The 21,087-nt window shown below is 31.5% G+C and overlaps 1 protein-coding gene and 1 long non-coding RNA gene across 2 annotated transcripts; one reads left to right on the top strand and one right to left on the bottom strand.

Annotated features, from left to right (window-relative positions):
* Positions 1 to 229: 229 nt before the first annotated feature.
* On the bottom strand, positions 230 to 2,269 carry LOC120086275 (2-oxoglutarate (2OG) and Fe(II)-dependent oxygenase superfamily protein). Its single transcript, XM_039042830.2, has 3 exons — positions 2,021 to 2,269; positions 1,225 to 1,451; positions 230 to 1,106 (listed from the first exon to the last, which is right to left on the bottom strand). Exons 1-3 carry the CDS (start codon positions 2,120 to 2,122, stop codon positions 506 to 508), a joined length of 930 nt encoding a protein of 309 aa, XP_038898758.1. The 5' UTR covers positions 2,123 to 2,269; the 3' UTR covers positions 230 to 505.
* A 10,445-nt stretch (positions 2,270 to 12,714) lies between these two features.
* Positions 12,715 to 20,326, top strand: LOC150034089 (uncharacterized). Its single transcript, XR_016532215.1, has 4 exons — positions 12,715 to 13,034; positions 14,449 to 16,272; positions 16,499 to 16,689; positions 20,001 to 20,326. It is a non-coding gene; the product is annotated as an uncharacterized LOC150034089 (long non-coding RNA).
* The last annotated feature ends 761 nt before the right edge of the window (positions 20,327 to 21,087 follow it).

The raw sequence follows: 21,087 nt of genomic DNA, 5'->3' as shown, positions 1-21,087 counted from the left end.
AGATTGTATGTTTTATATGGACATAGATAATGAATATTTATTTGATAGCTTAATATAAGATTTAAATATGTGCGTTGGATATGGAAGAAAACTAAATGTCAAGCTAATAAGTTTAATTAATTGAATAATAAGCAATGTTTTAAATGCTTAAAAGTTAATCATAAAGGAAAGGAAATGAACGAATGAACGAATAAAATAAACTCTGATCTTCTAAGGTCAAAATATAATGTTGAAAAACAATACTGAATACTGAATATTATTAGTCCTTCGGACACATTCCATAACATACAACCATAAATGGAGATATAACAGCAAATTACTAATTTACTAAAGCAAACACACACAAACCCTAAGGGGAAAGTGGTTCCTTTTGTTTCTTTTCGTGGGGGGAGAGTGCGGAAAGAAGTAGCATTATTCAAATTTTGTCACTACTATATGAAAACCCTTGAATGAAAGGCCATCAGGAGAGTGAAATCTAACAGTAACTCCTTTTGATTCACGCTCCTTACATTGCTCTGACAGCTTGAAACCTTGGTTCCTTTGGGAGGAACTTCTGCTCAGCATAAACTGACATGTAGTCTCCAAACACAAACTTTGGATATCCTTTTTCCACCTCCTGGTTTGCTTTATCCACTAGCTGTGCTGCAGGAGCTATGGTTGCTTCCATCGATGGGTTGTAAAACGAAGCAATCGATCTTCTGTTCCCATTTGGGGTGGCCAAAACCCGGTGCCAAACACTCTTGTATCTCCCATTGCTCAGCACCTCAATCTGATCACCTGTGTTGATGACTATGGAGTTGGGTAATGGCTGCACATCTATCCACTGCCCATCTTTCAGGATTTGAAGGCCTCCCACCTCGTCGTCTTGGAAGAGCAAGATCACACCGCCGGCATCGGTGTGGGCACGGAGCCCATTCACCAGCTCTGGGTGTGGACATGGTGGGTAGTGGCTGACTTTGGTGCCAAAGAAGGCCTTTTCCAGCCCTTCGCCGCCATTGAAGGCAGCTTTTATGTATCCCTCAGGTAAACCTAAGTTCTCATCCATCACTGCCATTACCTTTTCAGCTAGCTTCTTCAGCTCGGATCTGTACTCCCTCATGGTTTCCCTGCCATAATTGGATTCATATACATAAATTCTTTACTGATTTTAAGGAAAAAAATGCATTTTCGTGATATATTTTGACTGAATCTTCATTAAAGTTTGGAGTGTAGATGGTTGCTTACTTGAATCCAGGAATGTTGGAGGGCCATTCGTTGTTATCATGGAGGAGGAATACATCTTCCCAATCAAGATTTTCCAGCTTCTCACCACTCTTGTTCTCCAGCAAATCATTCAGGAGCTTCACAGGTTTTGAACTCTTGAAACTTTCTTCTCTTTCCACCTTGTAGTACTCTGAAGAAATCTTCTTCACCCTCTCTAGGAGCTCTTCAGGAATCCCATGGTTCACCAGCTGATGATATTCAAGCAACAAATATTTTTTAAAGTCAACCATAATCCAGACATCTAGGCTCCACTCCATAATCATTTGATTTTTGGTTTTTGAAAATTAAGCATATAAATACCACTTTCATTTATTAGTTTCTTTGTTTTATCATCTACATTTTAGGAGTGTTTTCAAAATCAAAGACAAATTTTGGGAAAAAAAAAGTTTTCAAAAACTTGTTTTTGTTTTAGAAATTAATTAAGAATTCAAATATTTAGATACAAAATATGAAAACCACGAGTAAGGTATTGTGAGATAATCACAATTTTCAAAAATAAAAAACTAAATGTTTATCAAAAGAGGCTTTAATTAGTGCTATGACATGAAAATGTTACTTGAGTCAATAGAATGCCTAGAAAAGAAACACTAGAATGATGCACTAAAAATACTATTCTTTGGACACACTTTGGATATGTCTTGTCACGTTCAAAATCAATTTAAACATGTTTTGAATTGACTTTGAACATGTCCTAAAACACGTTCTTCACATCAACCTGAAACGAGCAGAAGAATATAACTAATAGATCAGAAAGTACCTGAAAGAATCCCCATTCTTCACAGCCATTCGCTATTTGAGCCAATGTCTTGGGTCTTTCTTCTCCATTAAGCTTAGAGAAATCAATGACTGGAATTGCCATTAGAAGTTGAAAAGATCGGTATTTTTAGGGAGAAAAATGGATTAAGGGGATGAAGTTGATGAGAGAGAGTAGTTTATGTTGATGGGTTTAGAAAGGAAAGGGCTGCTCCTATTTATAAGACTTTTCCTCCAACTTAGATGTCAACCCTTTTAGTAATTAAATCCGCTTTTCTTTTAAAACAAGTCCCCTCCTTTGAAATGGGACGGTGACTTTTTTAGTAAAATATTATTGAAAAAGTCAATGCTCTCTCTCAAATTCTACCTTTGTTTGCAACACATTACTGAAGCACTCAACTTCAGGTAGGGGGGCCCCACATACACCTCATTGAGTAATTAATTATTTGGTTTTGATTAATTGTTCTTTCATTAATCGTTGCCGACCCCTTTTTATTGGCTGCAATCTCTTGAACTTCCAGGCTAATCATAGGGGCTACATTCGATATATATAGTCTTAAGTTTTGAGTACAATCTCTTGGGAGGCTATTGGGATAAAGAGTTGGATATTATAGTCTTAGGTTATTATAATTGAGTTGTAATAGTTTATATTTTGAGTGTAGATTATTTTAGTTTGGGTTATAATAGTATGTGTTTGAGGTGTAAACTATTTTAGTTTGAAAAGAAATAGTAAACACTGTAGCAAAGAATAAAAAAATGATGAATGCAAAATAGTAAAAACTGTAACAAATAGTAAATATGGTAGCAAATGGGGATTTTAAAATAGTATTTACTATAGTAAGATGTGGTTATTATAGTCTTAAGATAGTATTTGCCTCAAATTCCCTCTTAGTTTTTAGGTTAATGCGTTTACACTTCAATAATTAAATGCTCACTTTTGATCCTTAATGTTAACTTTTAATTAATTAACTTAAAATCATTTATGATGTGAAATAATTCGAGAAAGACCATAAAGACTAAAAGTAGACATGAGATAAAATTCAAGTGTAAAATTGAATCTTGAAGCATTTTAAATTAAAGAATAATTAAATTCAAAACTCGTAGATAAAAATATAACATTTTGAAACATAAAAACTAAAGGCAAAAACTTAGTTAGGTTAAAGTTTCAACTTTTGAAAATTAGGGAGTAAGTAGATACTATTCTCAAAACCTAGGGCTTGAAAAGTATCCTTCAAAAATTGGTCTACACTTTTTTTTGGTGTTCAGGTTGGCCTATGGTTGATTCTTATTATTATTAATTCTTATTATTATTTTTTAGGGTTGTAGATTCTTACTAAAGTTCCACTTTTGTTTTTTGTTTTGAAAAATTTGGCATATTTTCGTTCAAGTTCTTACGATGATTTTCATCATCATTTTTAGGTAATATAGTTGAATTGTTTGCTAAATTTTTAAAACAAAAAACACGTTTTTTTTAAAAAAATTAGTTTAAAAAATTTGACTTAATTTTTAAATATTGATGGAAAGTAGATAACAAACCAAGCAAAAAAGTTAGAGGTAATCTTAAAAACTACCAACCAAAAATGAATGGGTTGGGCTTAAGTTGGTAAAGAAAAGGAATACCACCCAAGAAAGCTTCCAATTCTTTCCAACTTCTATAATCTTGTCAACAATTTTGCCTATTCTTTTTGTGGTTTAATTTCTTTAAATTAAACCAGCTTATTATCTTCTTCCTTTTTTTCTTTCTTTTTTTAAAAAATATAAACCAACTTAATATCCTATCATAAGGATGCAATTGAAAACAATGATAAATGTAACCCCAAATCTTTGTCACAGGTGGCAAAAATATTTTTATGTAGCGTCCAATTTGAAAACATATAAAGCTAATTATGTATGATACTAATCTTACTCAAACATGAATCTGTGCGGACTACCGTTCATATTGCTGACTTTTTTTTTTAATCTTCAAGGTCCTAACTTTGACTCTCTCACATGGATTTGCATTACACATATATAATTAATTCTTCACACACTGATTTGAAGGCATAGTTTTTGGGTTAAGGAAGAGGCTACATAATGTCATGCCTTCAAGTTTTAATAATAATAATATACATACATAAAGGAAAAGCACCTTAATTAATAGGTAAATTATTGGTTAAACTATAATTTTTATCAAAAACTACTTTTGCATTTGGATTTGGACTAATATCAATTTTCAATCTCTATTTTCAATAAATCTTAAAAATAAATCATGCAAAGTCAATTTAAGTTATTGTTGAATTTTCAACAGAATTTTAATCTCTGTCAGCATTTTCTTTATGGATTTTAAAAATATATTCGCAATCTCTTTTGTGGCGGCAATAAATTTTAAAAATATTATTATTTAACCATTTTTGTTTGAAACTAATTTTGAAGTATTAAATTTAAAATTATTGGAATATATAGAGAACAATACTATTGGGGTGGTTTGTTTTTTCAGGAATACAGGTAATTGAAATATTTAGATGTCCAAAATTATAGATGTCTAAAATTGTAGATATCTAACATATTTAGATAGTCATGTTTGTTTTGTAGAAATGTTTTCTAAGATATATAAGAATATTTAGATAACTGTATTATTTTGTACTTCGTAGGATTTCTAGTCAAGAATGTCTTAAATTTACATAATGTTACAAAAATATATTTACGACTATTCACTAATGTATAATTAATTTAATATAAGTCTAACTTACATAACATATTTGTTTTTATTAATTTGAATTTATTTTTAAATTAATGTAGTTTAATTATTTTATTTGTTATTTTTTTCAACAAAATAATATATATTAACTTATTTTTATAAAATAAATATCAATTTAAACTTGAGTTTGAACATCTTTCTAAACAAGTAAAAATAAATACAATAAAATCAAAGAAAGTGAAATATATGGTTGAAAATATTTATTTTAATTAAAAAAATATAAAATAAAGAATAGGAATGTTTGTATATATATGGGGAAAAAATTGTTAAAAAAGAAAAAGGGATGTCTTCAATATGGAAATCTAGAAAACTCAAGTTTCAGAAGGATGTCGAAAACTCTTGAGATATCCTCTGTAAGAATGTCTTAGGATTATTGAGAATCTTCAAGTATCTGAACTTCTTACATTAGTGTAAAAGAAATATGGTAATTTAGATATTCACTTTATAGAAATGTTAGATTTCTAAAGAAATAAGTTAAATTATTTCATTTGTCAACGCTTTCTTCCCCTCTAGAAGTTGTATACAGAGGATAATTTTAAATTACACTCCTTTAGATTTTTAAATAATTTCGAACACGTATCGTAATTTGCAAAACTTATATACTTGATTTCATTGACATTGCCACACGAGTTGCTCTGTGCATGCCACGTGTACTCGTTCTCTGTTTTGTAAATGATTAAAAAAATTGATCCTCAACTAATTTTGGGGGTTGATGATTTTTTTAATGTGCTATGTTCTTATTAAGATAACAAATGTAAGTTAGTGTAAGTAACAATTAAACTAAGCTCATGCATTATATTGTTTCATCTAATAAATCAATGGGTTTCTATAAATAGACCATCAAATCATATAGTGTAAGGTGGGGCAAAATATCACAAATTGAAAGAGAAATTAAATAAAAAGAACTTTAACATCCGTGTCAATAAGTCAAAAAGCTAATAAAATGCCATATAGATGCAGCCAAGTAGAAACCTACTACAATAATAGAAAAATATATGACACAAAGTACTACTTGAATAAGAAAAATAAAAATAAAGTGATAAAAACTATTAGTAAGCGTGAAGTTGTGAACTCTACTCTTTGTTTAATCCAAGAAGTTCGTGAGTTCTACTATTAAAAAAACGTCAATTTTATGTCTTATTAACTCTTTACAGTTCAACTCTTCAACTTCACATCTTCTTAGAGTTTATAACTCTACTCCTTGACTCAATTATCCCTTTAGGAGCTTTGTCTTTTACCTTTAAATAAATTATAGTAGTTCGTTTAGAAAAGGAAAAAAAAAATGAATTAGATAGTATAAGAGATGAAAATTTTGAATCTCTAACTTTTAAAAATTTATGGACTCAAATATATAACAAATTACTAATCTGTCTTTTTGGGAATACCTTCAATACACAAATTTTAAAGCCTAGGGGGTAAAAGAAAATGAGACTTCTTCAAAGGAACTGAAATCGACTCGATATTTTCAAACAAGACATTAACATGAATTTTCAAAATCAAGTTAATTGCCTCCATACAATCAAATTCCACATAGATGCGATGTTGGTTTACGCTATTATTAGCCAATTGAATGCCTTTCAGAATAGTCTGAATTTCAGCCAAAGGAAGATCAAAGTAAAGATGGTAAGACATAACAAAGATCGTAAGTAAGCAGCTCGCAAAATCTCAAATAACGTTAAGTAATTTGTTAAGGGAGTAGAGGTTTTCCAAATTGCATCGACATTAATTTTAATTACATATGTCTTAATTAATTGAGTTATGTTTAGATTGAGATAATTTTGAAAGTTCTAGTCTATACTTATAGGTGTCATAGAATTATTTATTAACACTATATTTAAAAGCGATTAAAAAAACAATATATCTTTTGCAATAATATTGGGATCATAACTTTTATAAATAATGTCACATCAATAGATGACAATTAAAGATATAATCGACAATAATAAGTCATGAAAATGAAATAATAAGTCATGAAAATGAAATAATGAGGGTAGTTAACTCTACTTTATTTTTAATATGTTTATTCTTTTAAAATAAAAGGAGAATGACCTATAATTCATTATGTGTTGCAATATATGCTTAACAAATCCACATAATTTTGATTTGATTCCAAGTGTAGCAAGTTTAGGGCCCCAAAGATCTATATATAAAAATCAAACAGAAATTATTATACATGTATCATTTTGAATAATTATATACAAGCCTATCATGTATGTTAAAATATTCCCTTAGCTACATTATTTATGTTAAAAAAAATTGAATATATATATATATGTTTATAGGTATATATATGGATGGTTTTCAAATATAGAAAAATGAGTCAATTTATTTACAAATATAGTAAAATGTCAGACATTGATAGATAATAATATTTTACTATATTTTTAATAGGTTTTCTATATATATATAACCATTTATTATTTCTTTACCAAACACTACTGTAACCAATCTAAGGTTTAAATATGAAATTTATTAAATATTAGTTTGTTTCATATTAAATTAATTCATTTTAAATTACTCTTCAATCTTGATTTGATTTGTAGTCTATACTAAAAAAAAAAAAAAACAGAAAGAGGAGGATTTTCCATTTTTTTTCGGAATAGCCTAATAAACTAGGATATATTTGATAAGAGTATGAATAAGACAATTTATATAATATATACCAAACAATATATATGATGTATATATTTATATATTTCAATATATTTGTAGACATGCCAAAGATAAACAAGGTATATGTGAGGTAAATTTACATATTTCTATATACTACCATTATATTCGATATATACTTGAGATCTTATGGGAGAGATTATTAGATGTAAAAAAAATATATAAATAAACGAAATCTCTTAAAATTAAGGAAACATTAATTTGAAATATTCTATAACAAATTCAATCAACTTAAATTAATAAATATAATAAAAATAAAGTCAAAATTTGAAAATGATATTAACAAAGAAAAAAGTAAATATTTAGCAAATTTTGAAATAATGTTGAAAAGGTTAAATTGGTCCAAAATTAAAGTTAAAACTAAAAGCTTAGGGCAAATATCAATTTATATGTCTGAACTTTAAATATTGTATCAATTTAAACCTTAAGCCAATAATTGTGTCAATTTAAATCCTGGATCTTGGGAATTTTATCAATTTAAATCCAAACGAATAATTATATCAATTTAATAAATCTATCAATTTAAACCGTGAACTTTCATAATTATATCAACTTAAACCTTCCATTATGTTTCATTTGAATACACTTATGAATTTTCAAGGTTTAAATTGATATATCTATGAAATTTTAGGATTAAATTGGTACACATATGAAAGTTCATGGTTTAAATTGATACACATATGAAAGTTTAGAGTTTAAATTGATATAATTATTAGTTTGAAGTTTAAATTAGCACAACCTCCAAAATTTAAAATTTAAATTGATACAATTCTTAATTTTAGGTCTAAATTGATATAATTCATAAAATTTAAGGATATAAATTGATATTTGTCCAAAAATTTATAAAGGAATCATTCCAAATCTATGGTGCACAATGGGCTCTTCGTGTAAAAATTAAAAAAAAATAAATTAAAAAATTAAAAAATATATATTTTCTAGAATAGACTACCCCTACCATAGTGGGGATCTTTTTATTTTTTGTTTTTTTTATAAATTTTGTCTCTTTTTAATGGAACATGCATGGGTTCATGTATATTCTTTCGTGCTATAATGCCAAGTCAGTAGCCATTTATCGGGCTTAATAATTCCCAATTAACTTTAAAAAAAGAAAGTATTACCTTTTTCTCTCTCTCTCTCATCATTAATAATGGACTAAATGGCTAGAGATTTTCTTGAATATAAAAATAAAAATTAAAATATTAACAGCAAAAAAGCAAAAATATATATATTTTTTAAAGAAGCAAATGTTTTATTGCAAACTTTAAGACGTACTCCATTAATGGTTTTGGTAAATTAAAAGTATAAAAAATTGTCTTTTTAATCCTCGAATTTGGAAGATTATAAGGATTCTATTCTTATATTTTTAAAATGTATCCTTTTAATCTTGAAGATTTTAATAATAGATGCATTTGATCCTTAAATTTTTAAAATATATTTTTTTAGTTTTTAAATTTTTAAGAATAAATGGTTTAAAATGTCCTTGAAGCTTTTTTTATTTTTTAAAATTATCATATGTTATTTAATATTAAAAAATATATTTTTAAAATTAATTTTAGAGAGAAGATGCCATTTTTAAAAATTAATTTTCTAACTTCAAATGCCACTTAATTATTTAAAATAATAATAATCAATTTTTTAAGGACTTTTAAACTTGTTTTTAGAAACTTGAGTATTAAAAAGTTACATTTTGAGAATTGTGGATCAAATGTATTCTTAAGAACTTAGAAACTAAAAATGTTTATTTCAAAAACTTAGAGACCAAACACGTATCCTTCAAACTTCAAGGACTAAAGAGGTAATTTTTCATTAAAAGTACATTGAAGATATTGTCATGTCATGATGAATTATTTAGTGATTTTTTTAAAAAAAATATCAATTTATACTCTACAAATTGTATCAATTTAAATCACGAATTAATTACATAAATTTGAACTCTAACTTTCGTAATTGTATCAATTTACCCTTTTTATTATGTTTTGTTTAGATAAATATCGTGCGACACTTACAATTTATCAATTAGACCTCTAAACTTTCATAAGCAAATCACTTTAAAATCTCAACTGAAACCTCCTTTGAAAATTGTTCATGTAACATTTCTAATCGTCCATTTTGTTGATTCGACATTTGAAGAAGCTTATACACATGTAAGAATTGAAGGTATGGACAATTTTCAAATGTAATCTTAATTGGAGATCTAAATTGATTCACTTATAGCAATTTAGAAGTTTAGGGCATGTTTGGGAGTTATTTTGAAAAGGTAAAATCATTTTTATCGTGTACAAAATTACTCCGAAACATGATTTTAATAGTTCAAAATCAAATTGTATTATATAAAAAAAATCACATTTAAAAATATAAAATTAAACAATATAATGATTTGGAGGGAATAAAAACTGTTTTATAATGATTTTAAATACGACATAAGTGATTTTAACTATTTAAAAATCACTTCCAAATATGTCCTTGATTGAAAGGATTATATGCCTAGCACAATAATTTTGGTACTAAATCTAGAAAAATGTATTAATTGATATACTTATACAGAAATTAAATATAGGATTTAAATCGACAAATCTCTCTATTTTTAGGGATGTAAATTTTTTTAAAAAAAATATTCAAAAGATTTAAAAGCCATATTTTAAAGGGGGATTTGCCTTGTTCTTTCCTAGCTTGGCTGGAGATCCAATCTAAAAAAATGGCATAATGGTTGACATAAGAGTTTTAATTTAGGGATTGGTGCAGCTTAAACCATGTAAGTTCATGCATGACATATTGCCATATTAATTCATCATCAAAATAAATTAAAAGGTCAAACACATGGAGCTGAGTAATGGTTCTCTTACAAAGCACCCCATTTAGGTGACAAACCATTTGTCTAGGTTGAATGCATCTACATAGATTTCTTGTCTTTTTTTTCTTTTTTAATTAATTCTTAGTTTGTACCTTTAGGCTTTACCTTTCATATTTATTATATTGTGTTCTTTTTTGCTTTGCTTTACCCTTTTCAATTATGAAGTTTCATTTATTTCTTTTAGTTCAATCTTATTTTAAGTTTGTCAGATTAAATAACTCAATGCCTAATCTATGAATAGTTTGTTTTGTCCTAGTTGGAATTATTTTTATCGTATTCAAAATCAATTCATCATCTTTTTTTTAATTATTTAGACGCTATTGATGGTAAAATTTGGGGGTGCCACCAATTGGTGAATTTGTATTTTGAGGAAGAGGTCGTCTGCAAAATATAATTAGAAAACATACAAATACTTCGATGTTTAAGTTAGTTTTCACCCCAAGAGTCAAAACAAGCTTTTAAGGAATAAAATGAAATTACATGATATGGAGATATCATGCTCTATTGATAGTGACGCTAAACCTAGGATTGCCTTTATCCCTTTCCGAATAGGACTTAGGAAGTGTAGGTTGAGCTTGAGCAAGAGAATCGACTAGGAAGGGTTGGTCTTGGCCTCGACCTCCTAGATGGGGCCTTTTGGGCCGAATGGCTCAACTGCCCCCGGTTGTGGGCTTGTAATGAGAGAGGAGGAAAGAGTTGGGGGCCTACAAGAAGTAGGCCCCATAAAGCATGGTTTGGCATCGACCTCTTCCTTAGGATCTCATTTGGTCCTCTCGAGTGTGCCTCTTGTGCATTTCAAGCTCGGTTAGATTTTGGCTATACTTGTTCTAGTTTTTCCATCAATGTTATTTTTTGTTGGGGTGTATGCTCTAAAACCTCGTAGCTTTATATTATTACTTGTGCAATAATCCATTAACCTAAGATCCAAGGTTATCTGATGTAACTTAAATATGTATGTGGAAACATACAAGTAGATCATGTTTAAATGATAACCTAAATGATTTGTAGTATATGGATAAGGTTGGGTGCCTTATCTTGGTAATGCTGCTTATACAACCTGCTTTGTAGTTGTTACAATTGTTGTAAAGTACTACAAATGATCTGATTCTGATCATTCTTGTGGAGACATGTGAGTGAGGGTATTTTATACAAAAGTGTTTGTATAAAGACCGGACCACGAAATGTTAAGTCTCTCTTCATAACGTCGTCGCTAGAAGAGATTTACATTTCACCAAAATGACCATAAGTGATTTGACCTTAATCCTGAGTGAGTTGTGAACTCCTGTTTGTGAGGGCGATCCTTTGATTTGTATGGGTGAGAGTGACCAGATTCGCCCTACCATTTTGGAGATTCGTCAGATTGGGAAGCTAGGAACACAGTTACACAATAATGCATTCACTCATTCCCTATAGTTAGGGTAAGAAGATAAATTGCTCTCTTAAGGGATGATTCTGAGGCTTGAACAATGAGGCGTCTCACCCTCTCCTGGCTAGAGAGGGGTTCGGTCATAGTTGGTTATGACTAATTATTCATTAGAAGAATCAGTGATATTTAAGGAGTAAGATGTAACTACAAGGGTAAAACGGTAATTTGACCTAGCTGTACCTACGAGCAATTTGTGAAGGATCAATACATTGTTGATTGATTATATCCAATGGACACGTAAATATATCTATAGTGCGAAAAGTTCAATTGTCAGTCTTTAGTGGAGTGGCCAGCAGTTAATGAATGTTTATTAATTTGATTAAAAGAGTTTAATCAATTAATCTCGTATTATTGGAGCTTCAATCTATAGGTTCATAAGGTTCTCTTGTTAGCTCAATAAGAACCAATGGGAATCAAATTAATTTTGGTGTGATTTGAATTGTTCAAATTAATTAAAGAAAATTAATTGTATAAGATATAGTTAAATAATGCATATTAATACATTATATAACATAATGTATGTTGATACATTTTTATGAGAAAAATAAATATTTGAATATGATTTAAATATTAATTATATGAATATGATTCATATAAAAGCTATATGTTAACATTTAGTGTGAATATGATTCATATTAAATTTATATAGTTTTATGAGAGAAATAAATGTTTGAATATGATTTAAATATTAATTATATGAATATGGTTCATATAAAAACTATATGTTAAAATTTAATGTGAATATGATTCATATTAATTTATGAGATAATAAATATTTAAATATGATTCAAACATTAATTATGTGAATATGATTTTTATAGAAACTATGTATTAAAATTAATATAAATACTATTCATATTAAATTTATATAGTTTGATTAGAAGGATTGTAATTTGAATGTGATTCAAATATTAAATTATATGATGTGATTTATATAAAATCTATAGGTTATATTATATGTGATATAATACAAATTTTAAGACGTACTCCATTAATGGTATTGGTAAATTTTGAATTTGAATTTTGAATTAAAAAGGGGAGGGAATTATAACTCCCTCAATCCTCAAATCTCTCCATTTTTTTTACGTAAAGAAAAAAGAGAGAGAAAAGTGGCTCTCTGATTTTCATCTCATTCTCTCATTGTTCTGCAAAAATCAATTTTTCTCAGAATAATCTCTCAGTTCTCTTCTCCTTCCCTCATTCCAAATTTAACTGCAAGCCCACACCTCTGCACAATTCTCGTCCCTAAGAATGGTGGTGTCTGATGCGGTGTTCGTAAGATCGGGAGAAGACGACGCGAATTGGAGAAGAACGCGAAGAGTTGGTCTTCAAAGGTATGTGATATCCTAACCCTTCTTCTTCTTCTTGTACAATAGAACACATGTTTAATTAGTTTTGTTTATCTTGTGTTTCCATCCTTTAATTATTGTTTTGTAAAATTAAAATTGGGACATGATTTCACTGCAGGAAATTTCAATCCATTCAATTTCGTTTTTGGGTTTTCTTCTTACATTCAAAATTACCCATAATAAGTCTCGTTTATATTTCGTTTTTTGTTTTTTGTTCTTGAAAATGAAATCTATAAACATCCTTTCACCTCTAAATATTTTTTTATTTGATATTTACTTTCAACCAATATTTCTAAAATAAAAAAATTAAAAATTGATTTTTTTTTTTCAAATTTTACTAAGAATTCAACTCTTTCACTTAAGAATGATGAAAATCACCACAAGAATTGAGAAGAAATAGACTTAATTTTAAAAAACCAAGGGGTTTACCAAATGCAGCCTTAGTGTTTGAATTTACAATTTTAGACATGGTTTTCATACTATAAAAACTAATTCAAAATATGTTTTAGAGTCATTTTCGAATTATATATACAAAAGTGATTCAAACCTTTTTGAAACCTATGCCCTAAATATACAAAAAAATCAAGTGGCTTAGATTATTGTTTCTAAGTTAGAGTAAACTGAAATTTATTGTTCGAATACACAGTTTGAATCGAGATCTCCTTCACTCACTCACTCAAAAAATAATAATAATAAAAAGAAAAAGAAAAAAAGAAAGAAACTGCATGTTCTAAGTTTAAATAATAATTATACAAGTATTAATGATGTACGTACCTTATAAGTAAAGTATTAATGATGATGATGATGGGGAATATTCTTGGCTGGAAAACTATATATTAAAACTTATCTTTGACAAACAGATTATATTTATTGTTCATCAAAAACCACTGAACCAAACCAGCAACTAATCAAGTCCAAACACTGCCTTGATTATTCTTCCAACTCCCATAATTATGATTAGTCAACTAACTACCTCATTAGTGAGCATTTATAGTTTTTCATAGGACCACTCCCAATTTTGGAATTCTAATATATGCTATCATGCCTTTCAATGTACAATGTACGCAAGTTACTCTAAATGGTTTATAAGGAACCTATGATCGTTAGTTGACTAACGATAAAATGATGTAACGGTTAGATTGATGAATTAACTATTGGAAAATTTTGTTAATATTTTTTTTTTATAATGTGGCCTCTATCTTCTTTCTCTTTTCTCCATTCCCACGTTCAACCCTCCAACAAATTTCATTGTCATCTCCATTCATATGTTGTCTTCCTTTCTTATTGTCATTGCAAGTTTCCATGTAAGAATTTGTTTGATTTGGAAGTTGATTGATGAGACCTCTCCTTCGTTCCAAATCTTGGATGAATAAGTTTTGAAAACTTTCTTTCATTTCAGGTCTGGAGCGATCTCTCCTTCACTAAACAAAGGAGAAAAAGCCTTATTCTTTCATATTGGGGGAAAAAACAGAGAGAGAGAAATGAAGGAAACCTCTTTGGAAATTTGAATCATAGTTAAGAAATGCGATGAAGTCTTAAAACATGAGAAGCAAGAACAAAAAACGATAAACGGAAATGTTATTGAACCAACCCTAATAGATTTGATCTCATTATTAGGGCCAAATCACTTTGCTTGGATTATGAAAAGTCCTAAACTTTCATAAACAAATCCAGGCTTTAATGTTAATTTAAAATTGATATTATAGGGGTACAATATTGGTTGTCAACCGATATTTAAGATCATGTTATTAAAGGTCTTCAATGTCGTTTTTATTGTCGGATTTCAACCAACATTAAAGACATTCAATTGACACTAAACACCTTCTTTAATGTCGGTTGTCTGACATTAAATATTTGTTTTTGTGATAGGCAATGTTTGTCATGGTTTTGTTATTGAGTTTAAAAAAATGTTTGCATGTACAAATCAATGATATTTCTCTTTTACCTGTATATTCACAAAATAAAATCTTAATTGTTTTTGTATATATAACTCAACTTTGAGCAAACACAAATTAACTAACAACAAAGAAAGTAATAAATTGTTTAACTAACCTATCAAAAGTTACATTGATTAATATATCCATACAACTATCAATTATTATGGTTCAATATATACACCAAATAACCTATCAATTATTACTAAAGAAAAAAAAGTAGAGAGGAATAGGGTGCTAATCTCCCATGAAATCATGTAACAAATCACTAACTATACATTGATCAATGTTATTCATTCTTCTGTATTACGAAGCTCTCGTGAATAAGCTTTCATAGTTTTCTGAAAAACTCTAATGCAATCTTCCTATCTTCTTCCAAATCACTTAGAATCAAAATTTATCATGGCAATCCAAACTTAAACTTAACAAAACATTTCTAAACGCAAATAAAATGGGCATATATCCAAACAAAAACTGAAACTAAAATAAACTTCAAAACGTAAATGAAAAGAAAAGAAAAACTCACTTACCAACTATTGGGGTTAATGCTCTAAATCTCGTAGGATCCTATAGTTTGTAAATATATTAAACAAACTTATTGTTTATTTAATAAAATATATGATATTTTATTCAAGCTCATTGTCTATTTAATAAAATATATGATATTTTATTTGCATTAATCACAAACCAATAAACTGACATCCAAGGTTATCTAGTAACTTAAATATTCATGTAGAGACATACAAGTGGATCATGTTTAAATGATAACCTAAATGGTATGTAGTAGATGGATAAGACTAGGTGTCTTATCCTGGTGATACTACGAGTATAGCCCGCTTTTTAGGTGTTACAATTGTTGTAAAGTGCTACAAATAATATGATCCTGATCATTCATGTATAGACATGTGCATGAGGATATTCTATACAAAGAAGTTTGTATAAGACCGGACCATGAAATATATAGTCTCATTATATAACACCATTCATAATAGATACTTACATTTAACTAGGATGACCATAGGTAACATGACATGAATCTTGAGTGAGTTGTGAACTACTGGCTATCAGGGTCGTCTTTTGATTTGTATGGGTGAGAGTGGCCAAATTTTCGACTCAACATGCCTACCATTTTGGGGATTCATCTGATTGGGGAGTAAGTCGTTCGTCTCTCCAAAGGCAGTCCTCCTTAACATGCCTAAACTGCTAGCAAAAGAGACAGAATTTGTGGGTTTCTTCAACACCAAACCTACATGAAGAGCTCCCATCAAATTCTATGAATATTCTCCAAGGTACCTCTGTCCTGGTGCCTCGTAATGCCTCTGCTATTTGAGATGAACTTCCTGCTACGTTGATTTTTATTTCTTTATCATAGGTTAATTCTGGTAAGAACCTCTAGTCCCCACTGTCTATGGATTTGATTTGTTGTAATTGATTTAAGACTTGTTCCTTTCTCTCTCTATTTTTTTTTTCTGAAAATAGTGACAATTTTTCCGGATGTGGTCATGTTTCCCGCAGCCAAAACATATACCAGTCCCTTTCAAACGCGGACCTTTATGATCTTTCCGTATTTCGGACATCCCAAAATATTGGCGAATGCCGATAAGTTCAATTCAGGTTTACTAAAACAAATATCATCAAGTTCAAGATTTGATTTATGGTCGCCGTCGCGGATCGCCTCCAATGGTCGGGATGTTGCCACCTCCAAGGTTTGTTTCTTGGATTCATTTCCTACATTGAAAGTCATTTAGATTATTTACTAGATTAACTTTTTATTTTCCTTCAAGGTCTCCTGTACCCTTTTTTCCCCTAAGCTTACTATGAGATAGCCAAAACTTCCCATATTATTATTTCCTAATATCAACTAGGTATCAAATTATCCTTCTCAGGTTCTATGTAAACCTCGCTCACCACTACTTCCCAAGGTTTTTCGTAAACCATTGCTCTGATACCACCTAATCACACCCCCTCTCAAGTCTTATCACCCAGACCGGAAGAGGATGTGAAGCCAGCCAATACCACCCTTTTATGGTATCAACTGTCTGACCTCGTCAGCTTGACAACTAGATTTCTATAACTCATTAATGAAAATAAATAACTAGACATGTTGTTTTATATGTTTTTAACTAATGACTTCCATTTAACATGATCCAAGTCCCTCCCTGTGAGATAAAATTAATTCAAACCCCTGGTGGTTCTCCCAACCAATCGACGTCCGCAATCTGGGAGGGGAAAGAAAATAAAACATGGAAAACGTGAGCTATAAGCCTAGTGAGTGGTGCCTTTGTAAGAAATCAAGCTTAACTTTAGAAATTCATTATTGGGAAATACAATTCTAGAAACAAATACATATCACATAATAATAAATGTAACCTCCCCATCTTGCCAGCTAAATGTTCCTGGCAAGATCATGTAATCCCAACCCCCGGGTGTTTTCCGCATTATAACCCGCAATGACCGATGTGGAAACAGTCTCAGTACCCTATAACCCGCCGAATGTTCACATGTCGACATTTCCTGCTAGACATGTTTGGGTACGCTGACAATCCCAGCTAAATACCCTGGCAATCCCAGACACGCGACCACAAAGTATGCTAACAATATCTCGGGTACAAGTCCAATTCCCAATATAACTACTTATGCATTATACTAATACAACAATAACAAATCCAGACAAAATACTTCTCCTAATCATGCCAACATTTTAATTATAACCTATATATATATATATAGAAAACAATCATACAAACAACGGAGTAACCACTCACAGTTCTTCCTGTAAAGATTCTTTAAGGCAGCACCTTGTCTTGCTCCTTGGATTCCTTCTTTTTCCAAGAATTTCAAATTAATCCATTATTTCTTCAATAATCTCAATTTATTCACAAATAACCTCAAAAGTCATAACAACCAGCTTACCCACTTAAAGTAACACAAGGATAGGCTGAGTTATTCCAAAATAGCTTCTTAGAGGTTATTTTGACACTTTGGAAGGCGTTAGGAAGCAGAGGAACACGTTGGTGCACGCAGATGGATAGAGGGACACACTGGGCGGTCATTCCTGCACAGACAGTAGTTGGACGCCTGGGCACGCGTCTTGCTAACCGCGTGGGCGATGCGGCGTGCGTCTGCCTGGTGATACGTCCCACAGAGCGCATGCGCTGGGTTGGCGGAAACGCGTGACAAGGCTGCTGGCGACAACCTATGCCGGCCACTGGACCACTTTCACTCTAACGCAGGTTTTCCTCTTCTTCAGCGCCTCAAACGCAGTGAGTTGTGAGAGTTCTTTGTCCCAAGCCCCCTATTTATAGACATCCAAAATCTTCCCCAGCCCAACACCTCCTGCTTGGCTACATGGCCAGTCGTCTTCTCCTCATGTTGCCAACGCAACCCCTTGCCACAACGACACTAAAGTGTCTTCTTTTCCCTTAGCCAACGCACAAGTCTCTCCTTGCATGCATCCTCAATCATCCACTTCATTTGTATGAGATCTCCAATTTCCCTAGCTGGCCACATGTCCAGACAAGTTGGTACTTCCAACTTGTCCTCCAAGTTCTACCTTATCAACGCATCCCCTTTTAACTCGATCGCATGCTTGCTTGGTCGCACGGCTTTAACTTTATCCACCCATAGGTCTCTTATCAATGCATCCACGATGTTGTACTAACCCGTAAAACATCGCAAGTCCTCTCTTGGTCGTATATCTTTCTTCGTCTGGCTTACTCTTGGCATATTCGCTCTACTAGGCCTATGATCCTCATAATCTTTCAACGCATAGCGCTTGCTCCAGCCTTGTCTTATGCGCCTATATGTCCTCGGATGTCCCTAGTGCATAGCGTATCATCAATGTATACCAACCCTTGGATCATCTAAGTCTCAGCTCGTCGCCTCATGGTTTGTCTTACCATCACCTAGCCTCTTGCTAACACGTACCTCATGACTCACGTTAACATACCCTTGTTGCTTGCCAACGTCCTTAGTTTCTTGCTCAAGACTACCGCAATCTGACTGTGCAAGCCCTATATACCGTAAGCCTTTGCAACGTATAGACACTTCACCATGCGTCCACCATGGCTCGGTTCATCGTGTAGTTCTTCCGCTCATTGCCAAGTAATCTCCCGCGGTCACTCATCATCTAACTCATAGCCCATTGCATAACGTTTGTGCCTATCGCATAGCGCTTACGCCCCATCACACAACTTCATCGTCTAGTGATCTCTCGTTGTTGACGATCTCGCTATCGCAAACCTCTTGCTCACGATCTCGCTATCGCATACCTCTTGCTCATCGTAAAGCACTAACGCCTATCGTCTAACGCATTACACCCATCGGCTAGTGCGTTCGCTTATCGCGTAGCGCCATCATCTAGTGCTCGCGCCTGTCAAGTACGCCCCATCGTTTAGCGCTTCGCCTATCGTGTAGCGCTCACACTCATCATGTAATGCCCATCGTGTAGCTCTTGCGTCTATCGCCCAACGCCCGCGCCTAACGCATCGTCTAGCGTCAACGCTTATCGTCTGGCGCGTCCGAGCTCATTGTTTAGCGCTATCGTCTAGTGTTATCGTTTAGCGTCGCATGCATCTACACGATCGTCCGCTCGCATCACTCCAACGCACAACATCTAGCGCATACCAGTCAGCACGCATGCTCAGCCTCAACGTCATGCGCCTTGCGCTCACTATCTTTCCTTTTTGCTCATGCTCACGCATCATCTCATCATCCCCACGCATGAGCAACCTTTGGCAGTGCCCCTTTGCTAATGCTTTGGTCAACATGCGTCCACACCTCACGAGCTCAATGCATAACCTCTGCAACTTAGTTTTATTAAAGTCTCATGCATTGATGTTTCCTAACACCAAACACATGGTTTCTTTTTGACTTCATACTTAGCCAACTTTTACTAGTTAAAGCTTATCTCAAAGCTATTTAAAGAAAATCTATTCAACATTTAGAATTTTCCTTTTTCTAAATTGTAAGATTTAACTAATACTTAGTTAATTTCCTTGATGTTGTGCTTATGTAGGAAGAATTGAAATCCAGGTTTCACATGGCGCCACACCCTCTCCTAGCTCGAGAGGAGTTTAGTCATAGTTGGATTATGATCTATTGTTCATTAGAGGGATCAGTGGTACTTAAGAAGTTAGATGTAACTACAGGAGCAAAACAATAATTTCGACCCAATTGTACTTACGAGCAATTTGTGAATGGTCATCATATTGTTGATTGGTTATATCCAATAGACACATAAATATATTTGTAGTGTGAAGAGTGCAGTTGTCGGTCTTTAGTGGAGTGCCCGAAAATTAACGGATGGTGAATAATTTAATTAAAGAGATTAATTAATTATTCATATACCGTTGGAACTTCAAGCTACAAGTTCATGAGATTCTCTAGGTAGCTCAATAGAACTAAATGAGAATCAGTTTTTGGATTACTTTGAATTGTTCAAATTAATAAAGAGATTTAATTATATATGATATAATTAGGTTCAGCTAGATAAATTTCTCTTGCCCTCCCTATTCCATATACTCCTAATAACCAAAATCATATTCATTATATAAATGCATTGACTCTACCATGCATTTCAATTTTATTAAAATGAATTCACTTTTAATGCATCGCATTCGATTCCAACACTTGTTTGGAATTCACTTCAATGGTATATCGATATAAAAATCTCCATGAAAGGAAGGCCAAAAGTGAATACAAGCTGTCATTTACTTTCTCGTTCCAATATAAACGGTAACAAAACCAAAGAAGAGTTATACACTTCAAATTATTAAAATTTTCAAATGTGCTTAGAAAGCATGGCCAAAACCCTTTATAACATTGAAATCAAACAGGAGACTATTTGTATGATTATGGTGAAGTAGGGGATAAGCATAAAAAGTTTTCAGATAGACCATATATTTGGAATGGCCTAAACTCGCAATGCGTAAACGTTGTTAACATATTCTATTTAAATAACAATGTTGTTGAATTTTTTATTTAATAAATTACTATTGATATTGCATCGTTCTATGAAAATTCAATAAACGAATCCATAGCTATAACATGAATATTTTAACTTTATGTGATGACATAAAAATTAATTAAGTTTTAGTATGTAG

This window comes from Benincasa hispida, chromosome 9 (assembly GCF_027475165.1).
Source record: "Benincasa hispida cultivar pf3 chromosome 9, pf3_genome.v1.1, whole genome shotgun sequence".
In the NCBI taxonomy this organism is placed as follows: domain Eukaryota; kingdom Viridiplantae; phylum Streptophyta; class Magnoliopsida; order Cucurbitales; family Cucurbitaceae; genus Benincasa; species Benincasa hispida.
Note: the sequence above shows the minus strand (reverse complement) of the source record. Positions and strands in the feature narration are given on the sequence as shown.

Coding starts and splice junctions, on each gene's coding strand:
- LOC120086275 (XM_039042830.2), bottom strand. CDS start 2,122: ATGGCAATTCCAGTCATTGATTTCTCTAAGCTTAATGGAGAAGAAAGA. Junction 1,452..2,020: donor AAGAATGGGGATTCTTTCAG/GTACTTTCTGAT, acceptor GAATATCATCAG/CTGGTGAACCATGGGATTCC. Junction 1,107..1,224: donor TCCAACATTCCTGGATTCAA/GTAAGCAACCAT, acceptor CAATTATGGCAG/GGAAACCATGAGGGAGTACA.